General features: G+C 36.5%; 1 protein-coding gene across 1 annotated transcript in view; it reads right to left on the bottom strand.

Annotated features, from left to right (window-relative positions):
- The window catches only part of LOC107671381 (rho GTPase-activating protein 10-like), a 76,101-nt gene that overhangs the window by 21,928 nt on the left and 42,816 nt on the right, over nucleotides 1-11,357 (bottom strand). The window contains exons 6-16 of the mRNA XM_016464298.1: nucleotides 9,774-9,884; nucleotides 8,016-8,120; nucleotides 7,248-7,377; nucleotides 7,022-7,128; nucleotides 6,821-6,915; nucleotides 5,456-5,537; nucleotides 4,839-4,878; nucleotides 4,625-4,693; nucleotides 4,266-4,340; nucleotides 1,279-1,363; nucleotides 467-525 (exon numbers count right to left, since the gene is read on the bottom strand). Coding sequence (XP_016319784.1) covers nucleotides 467-525; nucleotides 1,279-1,363; nucleotides 4,266-4,340; nucleotides 4,625-4,693; nucleotides 4,839-4,878; nucleotides 5,456-5,537; nucleotides 6,821-6,915; nucleotides 7,022-7,128; nucleotides 7,248-7,377; nucleotides 8,016-8,120; nucleotides 9,774-9,884 — 958 coding nt within the window. The remainder of the gene's footprint in view (nucleotides 1-466; nucleotides 526-1,278; nucleotides 1,364-4,265; nucleotides 4,341-4,624; nucleotides 4,694-4,838; nucleotides 4,879-5,455; nucleotides 5,538-6,820; nucleotides 6,916-7,021; nucleotides 7,129-7,247; nucleotides 7,378-8,015; nucleotides 8,121-9,773; nucleotides 9,885-11,357) is intronic.

The raw sequence follows: 11,357 nt of genomic DNA, 5'->3' as shown, positions 1-11,357 counted from the left end.
CAGTTACGGCTCGTTAGCTCTAGCATTCTGCTAGCATAATAGTATAGGCTGGTGAGGTGTAGTGGTTAAAGTCCAGGGCTGGTCAACCCCAGGCTGCTCCAGGAGAACTTGAATATAATACATTTCTGTACACATGGCCCTCATAAAAGCAAAAGAACTAATTAGTAAATCTTCTGCCTTTGTACATGTAGCATTAATAGGCTTGCCATTATTGACTTATAGCACCTCCCAGACCTACGACAACCTCCTCTAACACATCTCTGCTGATGTCATTTTTATAATTTGAAAGTCCTTCACTGAAATTTAATTCAGTGATACATTCAGCAAGCATTAAACCCCACCTTAGACTTTCACAAATCATAAACATTTCTCTCACTGACATGCACATATTCAAAGTTTATGGCATTTGTCAAGTAATTGATTGGGTATTGCTTGATTATCGTCTAAGCAAGGACAAAGACCTTACTTGCAGGGACGATGAACTCCTTATACAGCTCGTATGTCATTAGTGGCTCTGGAAGACTCCTTGAGAGAGAGAGGGAGAGATTTATCGGCTTTATTGGGCATTATTATATACACAACACTATGATTAATGTGGCTGATCACTGCAAGAAATTAGATGAGCACACAAACACACACATACACTGTGATAACCAAGTTCATCTGAAGGTACTTTCGCTCAGTTTTTGGCACATGTCCCAGCACTGTTAGCCCAAAATGAGCCCAGCACACCAATATCATTCATACTTGTAGAGGAGTACAAGCTCAAAACACACATACACTCTGCTGCTGCGTTACAAAACTGTCTTGTCCTATTCTATTGTGACACATCAATTACAGAAATTAATTAAATGCAGTATTAATTAAATGTTGAATAAAACGGCATACAATTATATTTTGCCACTGAAAAGAAAGTCCCACTGTGAATCTGACAAATCATTAAAAAACGGACATATTTCACATGAACTCATTTATCCTTGATACTATTATTTGAGATTCAATTCAATTCATAAATTTAGAGGCCCATACATTTCTTTCTGAGGGTTCCCACATGAATTTAGTTTTACACCGGAGTTTCTTTTGAAAGAAGCAAATGGGTTAAGGATGAAGGGGCATGATGTATTCTGTCAAATTACAATCAGTACATTTAGTGAAAGGACCATTTACACACACACACACACACACACACACGCACACGCACACGCACACGCACACGCACACACACACACAAAAACTATGCTGTTTATTAGAAACAGAATGCAGAAAGTTTAAACTCACCTCAGGTAAAGTTTTAAAGCACTGGTGATGGTTTTGACATCCCAGTCCTCACTGGCTGCTAAATCTATTCCACTGCTCTTCTCATCTACCGATCACAAAACAATAAAGAATTCAAGTTCAAATGATCTTTAAAAACTATAGCAAAAACTATAACTGTGGTATAAATAATGCCACAGTTGTATGTTGGTCACAATTTTTTTGCATTAATATTAGAAATGTTTTAAGTCTTAAATTGTAATAATAAACACTGCTGTTCAAAAGTTTTGGGCCAGTCATTTTTTTTTCCAAAGACATCTCTTATGCTCAATAAGGCTGCGTTTATTTAATCAAAATACAGTAAAAACTGTAATATTGTGAAATATTGTTAAAATTGAATTGAACTGTTTTCTATCTGAATTTATTAACATGTAATCTTGCTGAACCCAAACGTTTAAATGGTAGTGTATTTTGAAATGTCTGGGACAACAGAAAAATGGTACAATCAAAAAAGCACAAAACGTATTTGAAAGGTGCATAAATAAAAGATAAACTCATGGTAAAACTTTTCTAAGATAGTTATAATGTTGCCTTATTAGGGACCTGATTAGGACTTGATCAGTATAGATCCAAGACCAATGAGAAAGACATAAAGAAAGTAAGATGGGTAAAAAGGTCTGAGGCCAGGGAGTGGACGATATGAAGGGCAGACATCATTTTGTTGTACCACTGCTCACGTAAATCTAGATCTGTAAATACGTTCCTGATGGACAAAGAGTCATTAACACATTGACACTTTTGAAGAATTCAACCGAAGCACTGACAATCACCTCTCTGTCTGGCTAGCTGTAACCATGGTAATGTCTGAGTGAGTTTTTATAGAACACAGCAGACAATCAGAAAAGTCTAAGGTCACATATGTACAAAATGTTAGCCATTTAAGTCAATTCAAAGTCAAAACGAAAAACAAAGGCAGTCTGAACCGTTTTGTGCCATTTTCATGCAAAGGCATGAAAATATTCCCTGTCTTAAATCTGAAGTCCAATTGTATTCAGCCACGTTACTGAATTCAGCCTGCTCTGACCTGTTTTAAACTCCCTGACAAACATGCCTATAATGACGATGGGATGCCACTATTTAATACTCCACTGAGAAACTGAAGTGTGTTTACATATTATAATGAGAGTCCAATGTTGACGACATAAACAGCAGAGAAACTAACATTTAATCTTTCACTGTTCTGCTTTCTTTTAAAACACTGATGTTCATTACCCTCAGCTCAACCCTCAGACAGCTGGGAATACACATGTACACACACTACTGTTAAAAAGGTTGGAATCTGTACACATGTACGTTTGTAATGTTTTTGAAAGAAGTCTTGCAGAAGTCTACCTTTATTTGATCAAAAATACAGTAAAAACAGCAATGCAGTGAAACACTACAATTTAAAATAACTGCTACCTATTTGAATATATTTTAAAATATAATTTATTCCTGTGATGGCAAAGCTGAATTTTCATCAGCCATTACTACAGTCTTCAGAGTCACAAGATCCTTCAGAAATCATTCTAATATGCTGATTTGATGCACAATAAATATTTCTTCTTATTAATGTAATTAATATTTTTTGGAAACTTTCTTTTATGAATTGGGGGTTAAAAAAAACAGTATTTATTTTTCTATAATGTCCATCGTTAATATGGGCTGTTAAATGTGTTAAAAATTAAAACAAATATAGCAGCATTTTTTCCCCTCCTCAAGTTCCTGAGGCCAAGCTAATACTTTTTTTACTTAACTTTCTCTGTCTAAAGTTACATTCTATATTCATGCTACTGGCACGAATATAGAATGAATATAGAGTGGTTAGACCACTCTAAATAAAGGCAAAATGAAATGTGACACTTATTATATAATGGCTCTGTGTGATTATTTTGTTTAAATGAGAAATTATTATAAGCCTGATCATGTTCCGCAAATGTTGTTAATACATGCCAACAATCGCATGGCCTCTCATGACTTATTGCTTAATTAAAATGACATGCCAACTACCTGAGTCCTCAACCTGTGTCCCTGTGAACACAATAGATCCTCAAGTGTTGTGAGCACATCACAGCACCAATACAGACATCTTATTAGCACCCTGTGGTTTCATCTTAACACTCAATTTGCATTCTACTGACATCTCAATACAACATAATGTATGCTCATCCTCCTGAGTCACTTTGGTGAGAAAAAGTCTGTCAAGAAAACAAACACAGCTTTTAATTTAGCACTATGATTATATCGCCGTGGCACTGACTTATCTGGAAATGAACGTATGGAATTTTGTTTGGTCATTCCACTCTGATCTGATCTTACAATTCTTTACATAATAACTGTATAGACTTTTAAAAAAAGAAGAATGAGTGCTCTGAATTTGAAAATGAAATGGATAGTTGGTTGTGCTCTGGATATTTGGCAGGTTTCAAGTTCATGAGCCAACTACAAGGACTTAGGCTGTTCTCAGATGAGGACAGTGGATCCGTAAAGAGTGTTAATGGCTATTAGACTCTAGAGTGGCTGAGTTCATGTAGCAGCAGGGGCTCAGGCAGCCTGCCGACTCGACACAGCGTTTAGCATTCAGAGCAGAGAGATACCAGCTCATGATACGACTGCAGGAGAGCGAGCGAAATCGAGAGCGAAAGAAAGAAAGAAAGTATGGGACAAGATAACAATAGAGTATGAGATGGTGATCAGTGTGTGTTGTGTTTTCGGGAGAGGCGAAATAGGATCAAGGAAAAGTGAGAGAGATGGAAAGTGTCCGGAAATCTGATTGCCTGCCTGCAGTAATGGAGTCAGGTGTCACCTAAAGGACAGGACAAAGGGACTACCAGACAGACACCAGACAAGATGAATGTCTGAATGCCAATGAGACTCAACAGGACACCGGCTCTACAAACAATTATAGGGCTTCAAAGTAAATCACCTAAATCTGAGAAACAATTAGAGCAATCAAATAAGGCTGAACTTACCAATCATTAAACTGAGAAGCTTCTGTACTTTTGAACTGACCCCGACAACTCTGTACAGACCTTGATCATTAATACCTGTGAAAATAAAAACACATTTTGTAATAGCAGTTAGGTACTCTATTCACATCCCAGCTGATCTGGGCAACTAAACACGAGCACACTAAGCTTCTCGTGTATTATCCTGAACAAAGCACAACAGGTTGTTGGTGTGGCCTGAGAAAAACTGCTAGATCATTCTGCCCTCTAGTGTTCAGAAGGTGTTACTACAGATGGACTTTTTTTTTTTTGACACACAATAAAAATCCTGCCTGAAACATTTTGCATTCCTTTATTTTGTATATTAAAACATGTAGAGGTACCTCTGGTTTCAATGGCATTTATTGCATTTTTCACAAAGCTTATTCCCACGTCATCCAACTGGGCATCAACTATGGAAATACACAAATATCATAAATATCATCACAATTTATGTACCAGCAATAAATACAAACATACAAGTAATAACATTTTTGTGAATAGGCACTACAACTGAAGGCAAACTTGAAGTGCTGATATTAATTTGAGTTTCCTCACTTCCTCTTTCTCGTGAATGTGTCCGGTTGAGATACTGCATCTGTGTGTGAGAGATAAACATCAGAAAACACAAACCAGACCAGCATAAAACACACTACACAGAATTTATATACCAAACAAGACCATAAATGAGCATTAAAACACTTTGAAGTATACACTACTGTTCAAAAGTTTGAAAAGTAAATGTTTTCTATTTGAATATATTTTAAAGTGTAGTTTATTCCTGTCAAGGCAAAGCTGAATTTTCAGCAGCCATTACTCCAGTATTCATTGTCACATGATCCTTCAGAAATCATTCTGATAAGCTGCTTTGGTGCTCAGTAATCATAATAATTACAATAATAATAATAGTTTAAATGTTTGATAAATAAAAGGTTCTAAAGAATGGAATTTATTTGAAATAAAAGTCTTTTGAAACTACGTAAAAGTTTTACTTTCACTTTTGATTATTTTTAATGCTTGCTGAATAAAAGCATTAATTTCTTCTTAATGACTTAATTAAGTGCTGGCCGCAAACTTTTGAACAGTAGCTATAAAAGCTATCTTTCCAAAAGTTAATCAGGTTTTGTCATTGTTGTCATTGAGCTGTTGGAAGCTGAAGTGAAGGTTTGACGCACCGGTTCCTTTCCTCCCATCGCATGCATCCAGAATCTGTGGTCATCTTCTGAGAGTGCCTGGACCGTCAGGACTGTGATTGGTCTAGAAAAACAAACAACCACACAACATACAAAATAAAACTCAACTCAAATTTACTTTTTTATTGTAGATTGCTGGTCTTATTGTGCATGATTTGTGTTTGAACATCTACGTAATGGTTTTATCAATATGTATCACCAGTGAAGCGTCTTTCCATTTCCTATTTCTATTATTTTAAGGTTATGCCCTGCATCAGGACAGAGTTGTTTTGTGGGCACATGATTTGAGGTGTATGAGTTAATAAAGTGAATAAGAGAGTCTCCAACAGGAGTAATGCACACATGCATACATATATATAACGTACTTCTAAGGTGCCTATTAAGTGTCTAATCAATTCCAAATAGCTAAAATCACATCCCAGCCTATATTTTCTCATTTTCACTTGGAAATACATTAGATTTTAGAAGTCAAATTCATATTCACATTGAGATTGATTCATCTCCTAATTTGGTAACATTCTGATGTGCTGATGTACCACTGAAAAGATTCCACTAAGCAGCCTCAAGATGAACATGATTAACGTTCATCATAACACTCTGCCCAGGTCAGCTTTGCCTTTGATTAATGAGGGTCCTTAGTGTAGCCTGGATGATCAAAATATTTGGATTTTCCTTACCCTCTGACGTATGAGATTCAGCGCCAATGAATCTAATTTGTCTCGCGCACTCATGTTAAACCCAGTAGTTTCAGAGGGGGTTTACATTTCTAGTGTAGCATCTAAAATGAAATTCTCTAATAACAATCATAAAGGAATAATTAAGTGTGCTTCCTATTTTAAGCAAAAATCCACTTGAAGAATATCAGTTTACAGATGAGTCAGAGTAAGTGACTAAAACATGACTTTTTTAACACTCATGTTGTGTTCCAGTCATTTTGACTGGAGAGGATTTTCACAAAACACTAGTTATCATGCTATCATATTGTACTAAATCTTACTGACTTTGCCCCAAAAATTGATAATTATTGTTCTTGGGGACTATTTCCCCTGTTTTAATTAGCACAGGTTTTGTATTTCTCTTTGGCTGACTGATTGTAGGCCTCATTGATCCGAGCTTATGCATCTCAGACAAAAAGATTAAATCCAAGATTTGGTGATAATATAGCATAATGAGTGATTCACAAGAAATGTTTGAAAGGTCAGCCATTTTTGACTGGGAACACCAAATTAGGAAAAAGATTGTCAGTAATAATCTTGAATTAAATGACCTGATTTCTTATGAATCAGAAATGCATCATTACATTCATTCACAGTTACCATCACAGCTGGGGATGCGTGTCCAACATACCGGTCTGTGATCTCTATGTCTAGGCAGAACCTCCTGTCAAGAGTGTCTGTGGTTTTGCGGATGCAAGACTTGATTGTAACAGACTCTGTCTCACCCTGAATGGATACAGAACATTCTGTGAACAGCAGATCAGCTACACATTTATATTTTATGAACCATGCCATTATCATGACTAATGTGTCAAGTGTGATGATCATTTACAAGCTTCCCGCCTGATCTCTGGTCAAATGTCTTCATGTGCAGAATTTTCTGTTCTTTGACAAGCGTGCAATAGCGTTTCACCCAGCTGGATCCGAAAGGAGGAGGTCCTGTGGAAACAGCAATGGCTATCAGCAATGCAACCAGAGGAGCACAGGACACATGACATGACAGTCAGTAAAAGATAATAGGCACCCCAGTGTTACATCATAAAATGTATCTTGCGTACGTTTCTCCTGTACGTAAAGATAGCCCTCACTACTGATGGGGCTGGTCTGTCTGTATTCCTGTGGCGACTCTTTGATTCTCTTCATTAACTCGTACACCTCAGAGCGTGTGCCCTCAAAACGACTCCGTGTCTGAAAGCAGAGGCACAGACATAAAATAATAACAAAATCAACAATGACGATCTACAGATTCTGTAAGAGCCTGGTAACTGGGAATCCATTGAGATGAGTAACTTCCCAGTGCATTCTAAAAATCCCATCATGCTAATCTAAGACCCATGTTTTCAAGCTATACATCCTCAGAACTCTGACCCTGACCATCACAACTGATTTATAACTGATTAAAAACAAAACACCAGTGGGGATATTGACGTGGTCCAATCAAATAGGACAGGGGAGGGAAGTCGGCTCTCAAACTTCCGACTTAGAAGTTAAACAATGGAAGGTCAATGCAAACAAAGGCCTTTAAGTTTCCCTTGGAAGCCTTGGTCCTCTCAAAAAGCTGCTGTATCCTGTCTCAGTAACTCTCTTTCCATGTCACTCTGCAAGCTAATAGTGTTAACCAGAAGAAGACTGATAAATCTTGGGAGAATCACTGTAAAAATTTATCTATAGCTGTTTAATGTACTTGGCAAACAAGTATTTGATAGTTGTTGGAAATATGCATTGAAAAATGTTGAAACAAAATGGAATATATATTACATAAATCATTTAAAAATAGATCTACAGTTTTGTTTTAAAGTCAAAAACATTATTAAATTTTTACTTACATTTTGAATATTGATTTGAAGGGCTTTTTTATAATGGTCAAAGTCTTTGGCCAACTCGTATCCCTGATGATAGAAAGTAAATACAGTCTGAAAGAACGCCAGCATCTGTACGAGAGAGAGGGGGAAGAAAGGAATTAGAGAAATGAAAAAAATGACAACTAATATTCTCGAGTTTATATAATCAGTCGTAATGTCTAAATCTCTATCCATTATCCAATTCAAAGCAAAAAACAGTTTCACGTAGAAAGTCATACAGGTGTTCGTAAACTGGAAAAGTCAATGTAAATATCAGGTAAATATTTGCTTAAGATTCCATATAAAGGATACTAATTTGCTTATGCAATCTATCAAATTGTGTGTGCACAAAGTGAATGAATTAGTAAGAATACTTGCTCCACTTGTAAATGGCTTGGACACACCTATATTTATGAGGATTTTGTATGTGGTAACTGAACCAAATGTAACCATGCTGCACCTACAGCTCTCACTAAATATTCTACTTCATTTAATAATTTGATATAAGGTAGGCTTACAGCTCAAAAGTTTGGGGTCAATGTTTTATTTATTTATTTATTTTTAAAGAAATTAATACTTTTATTCAGCAAGGACACATTAAACTGATTAAAAGTGACCGTAACGACTTTCACATTTAAAAAGTTTAGGTAACACTTTACTTAAAGCCTTTATGTATAACGCATTATAAATGTATTCATAATGTACATATTTTCATAAATAATTGTAAACAAATTTAAAATGCATTATAATATTTGTAGGGTTGTTTTCCATGTGTTTTAATGCATTATACTTTTTTTAAAGGTGGAACAACAAATATTATAAGTATTATAATGTATGCAGTTACAATTATTCACGAGATCATACAATGCATTATAGGGTGCATTTCAAGGCATAATCGATGCATTTAAAACTACTTTTATAATGCATCATATATAAAGGATATAAGACAAGTAAAGTGTTACCAAAGTTTCTATATCATAGGAAAGTTGTTTATATTCATCAAATAATCCTAAAAAAAAGGTTTCATGGTTTCCACAAAAATACTTAGCATCACATCTGTTTCCAACATTGATAACGATAAGAAATGTTGACCATGTGACACTGAAGACTGGAGTAATGGCTGCTGAAAATTCAGCTTTGCCCTGACGAAAATATTACTGTCATACGAATTTAAATTGTGATAATATTTAACAGTATTTTGGTCAAATAAATGCAACCTTGGTAAGCATAAAATACTTTCACAGACTTAAAAAAAAAAAAATCTTACCAACCCCAAACTTTCAAATGGTACTTTATATATGGTTACGGTTGACAATATTTTTATGATTTAACTTATCTGTATGTACATAGTGTCCAGTTATCATTTTATAAGTAAAGAAATTCTTATTTTTTAAATCAGTTTTGCATAATATTTGCCTACAACATACCAAAGAGATAGTATTATTTAATTCTGAACATAGCCCTTATTTTTGCTATTTTGTTTGGTGCTGCTAGTGGTGCAGAAATTACACACAACAACTTGAATACTTATGAAATAGTGTATATGTATACACAGAAATTTATTTTTGTAACATTTATTCTGGTGAAGCTGCATTGAGAGTGAATTTCAGTAAATGTGTTTCCTTTCTTTTTTTTGTGATAAGTGACAGCATATCAGATGCTGTCGACAGGCAAACAAGACAGCAAACAATGGTGAAATTAATCAAGTTAAATGACAATCTGGACAAAGGGTCATGCACTCACAGGCTCGACACACTCAAACTTCTTCCTCTCTTGTATCTCCTGCAGCTTGCAAACATACTCCAGAGACGACTCCTGAAAGTGCTGCCTCATCGCTTCCACCGACATGTCTGCCTGAAAGACAGACAGCATGAAAAAAGCACTGTAACACTTGAGATGAAAAGGTCCAAGAAAACAGGGAGAGAAATCATCACATAAAAGTTAAAAGTGACTGGGTTGTGAAATGGGTTTTTCAAAAAGCTGTCTGTATTTTTCCTGCGTTTACCTGACCGTGTGTTGCCTGCCTTTACAATATAGAGGGCCTTATTCTGAAAATGGAAGATTTGAAAACCAAGAAACAGCTTGGACAATGCAGCTGTGTAAAGGTTTGTCTGAATGTAAACAGTACTAAACACTAACTACTGTAATATAGTTATTAGCAATGTTCCCTCTAAGCTGCGCTTGCACGGCCGCGCAGAAGAAATAATGTGACGCGCACATGCATAAATGAGTTGGGAAAGCCATTTGCGAAAGCGAAACTGGAAAGAGTTAGAACCGGTGAATGCCAAATGACCCTGCGTTCCATTCGGAAGGGCTCATCCCTATGCCCTAATCCCTTTAAAGGGTTTACACTTCGGAGTGAGAGCTTCGAAGGGTTGAAGGGTGTAGGGGACCAAACAACTGTTTCTTGAAGTGCCCTTCTGCGTCATCATCATGTGCCCACACGGAGGCGCCGTCATCATGCAAAGAATCTGCGCAAAGGATCATGGGAGCCCGAAGTGTCCATCAGTTGTACCCTTCGAAATCCTTCATTCCGAAGGGCCCTTTGAAGTGGCCAGTTTTGAGCACTTCGGTTTGGAACGACCCTTCAATATGGCGGCCATGATTGTTTTCACTCCGAAGTACCCTTTGGAGGGCGATATATCCTGTTTGGAACGCACCGTGAGTCGCTGTAGAAACCGAATATTTGAATGGTTACGGACGACATAGCCAAATCGAGAGCCAATGCAAACGCAATGATGTGAAATAAAACGTCATCATGTATTAAAGAAGAGTGGCTTGATTAAGTGCTGGAAATAGCGGATGATGGACACAGAATGGTAACAAAACTCAGAGACATTTACAGTCACACATAGGTGTATTGTGCAAACTGTACTTCATAGGCAGTGGCGGTTCGTGGGTTTTAAAATAGAGGAGGCACACTAATTGTATTGGTCTGGGATCCCTGCCGATTATTATTATTATAATTTGCTTAACCACTTTAAAATGGCTTTTTGGTTGCTTTTAGTCAGAAAACGTAAAGAAAACGACATACATTCAGCAAGATAATATAATTTCACTTACCTGGCCTATCACTTGAAACAAACATCCATCCCTTCTTAAAAGTCTGTGTTAAAAGAGAGCTGCCTGTTGTGCCATTTAATTAAGCCGACTGCTGTAGCCTATATCCAGCTTAGGCTGTTTTCCCTAAATTTGTATATATACTGTTTGAATGACAGCTTGGTAAATCTGCTTGGTAAAACCTACTCATAAGTACTTGGTACATTATCAGCGCAGCGGCAGACGTTCAAACTAATATCACGTAATTTACGTCTCTGTGATGATTGG

The sequence above is a fragment of the Sinocyclocheilus anshuiensis genome, unplaced genomic scaffold, assembly GCF_001515605.1.
Source record: "Sinocyclocheilus anshuiensis isolate Anshui unplaced genomic scaffold, SAMN03320099.WGS_v1.1 scaffold145, whole genome shotgun sequence".
Taxonomy (NCBI): domain Eukaryota; kingdom Metazoa; phylum Chordata; class Actinopteri; order Cypriniformes; family Cyprinidae; genus Sinocyclocheilus; species Sinocyclocheilus anshuiensis.
The sequence above is the reverse complement of the archived record's forward strand: the minus strand, read 5'-3'. Positions and strand labels throughout refer to the sequence as shown.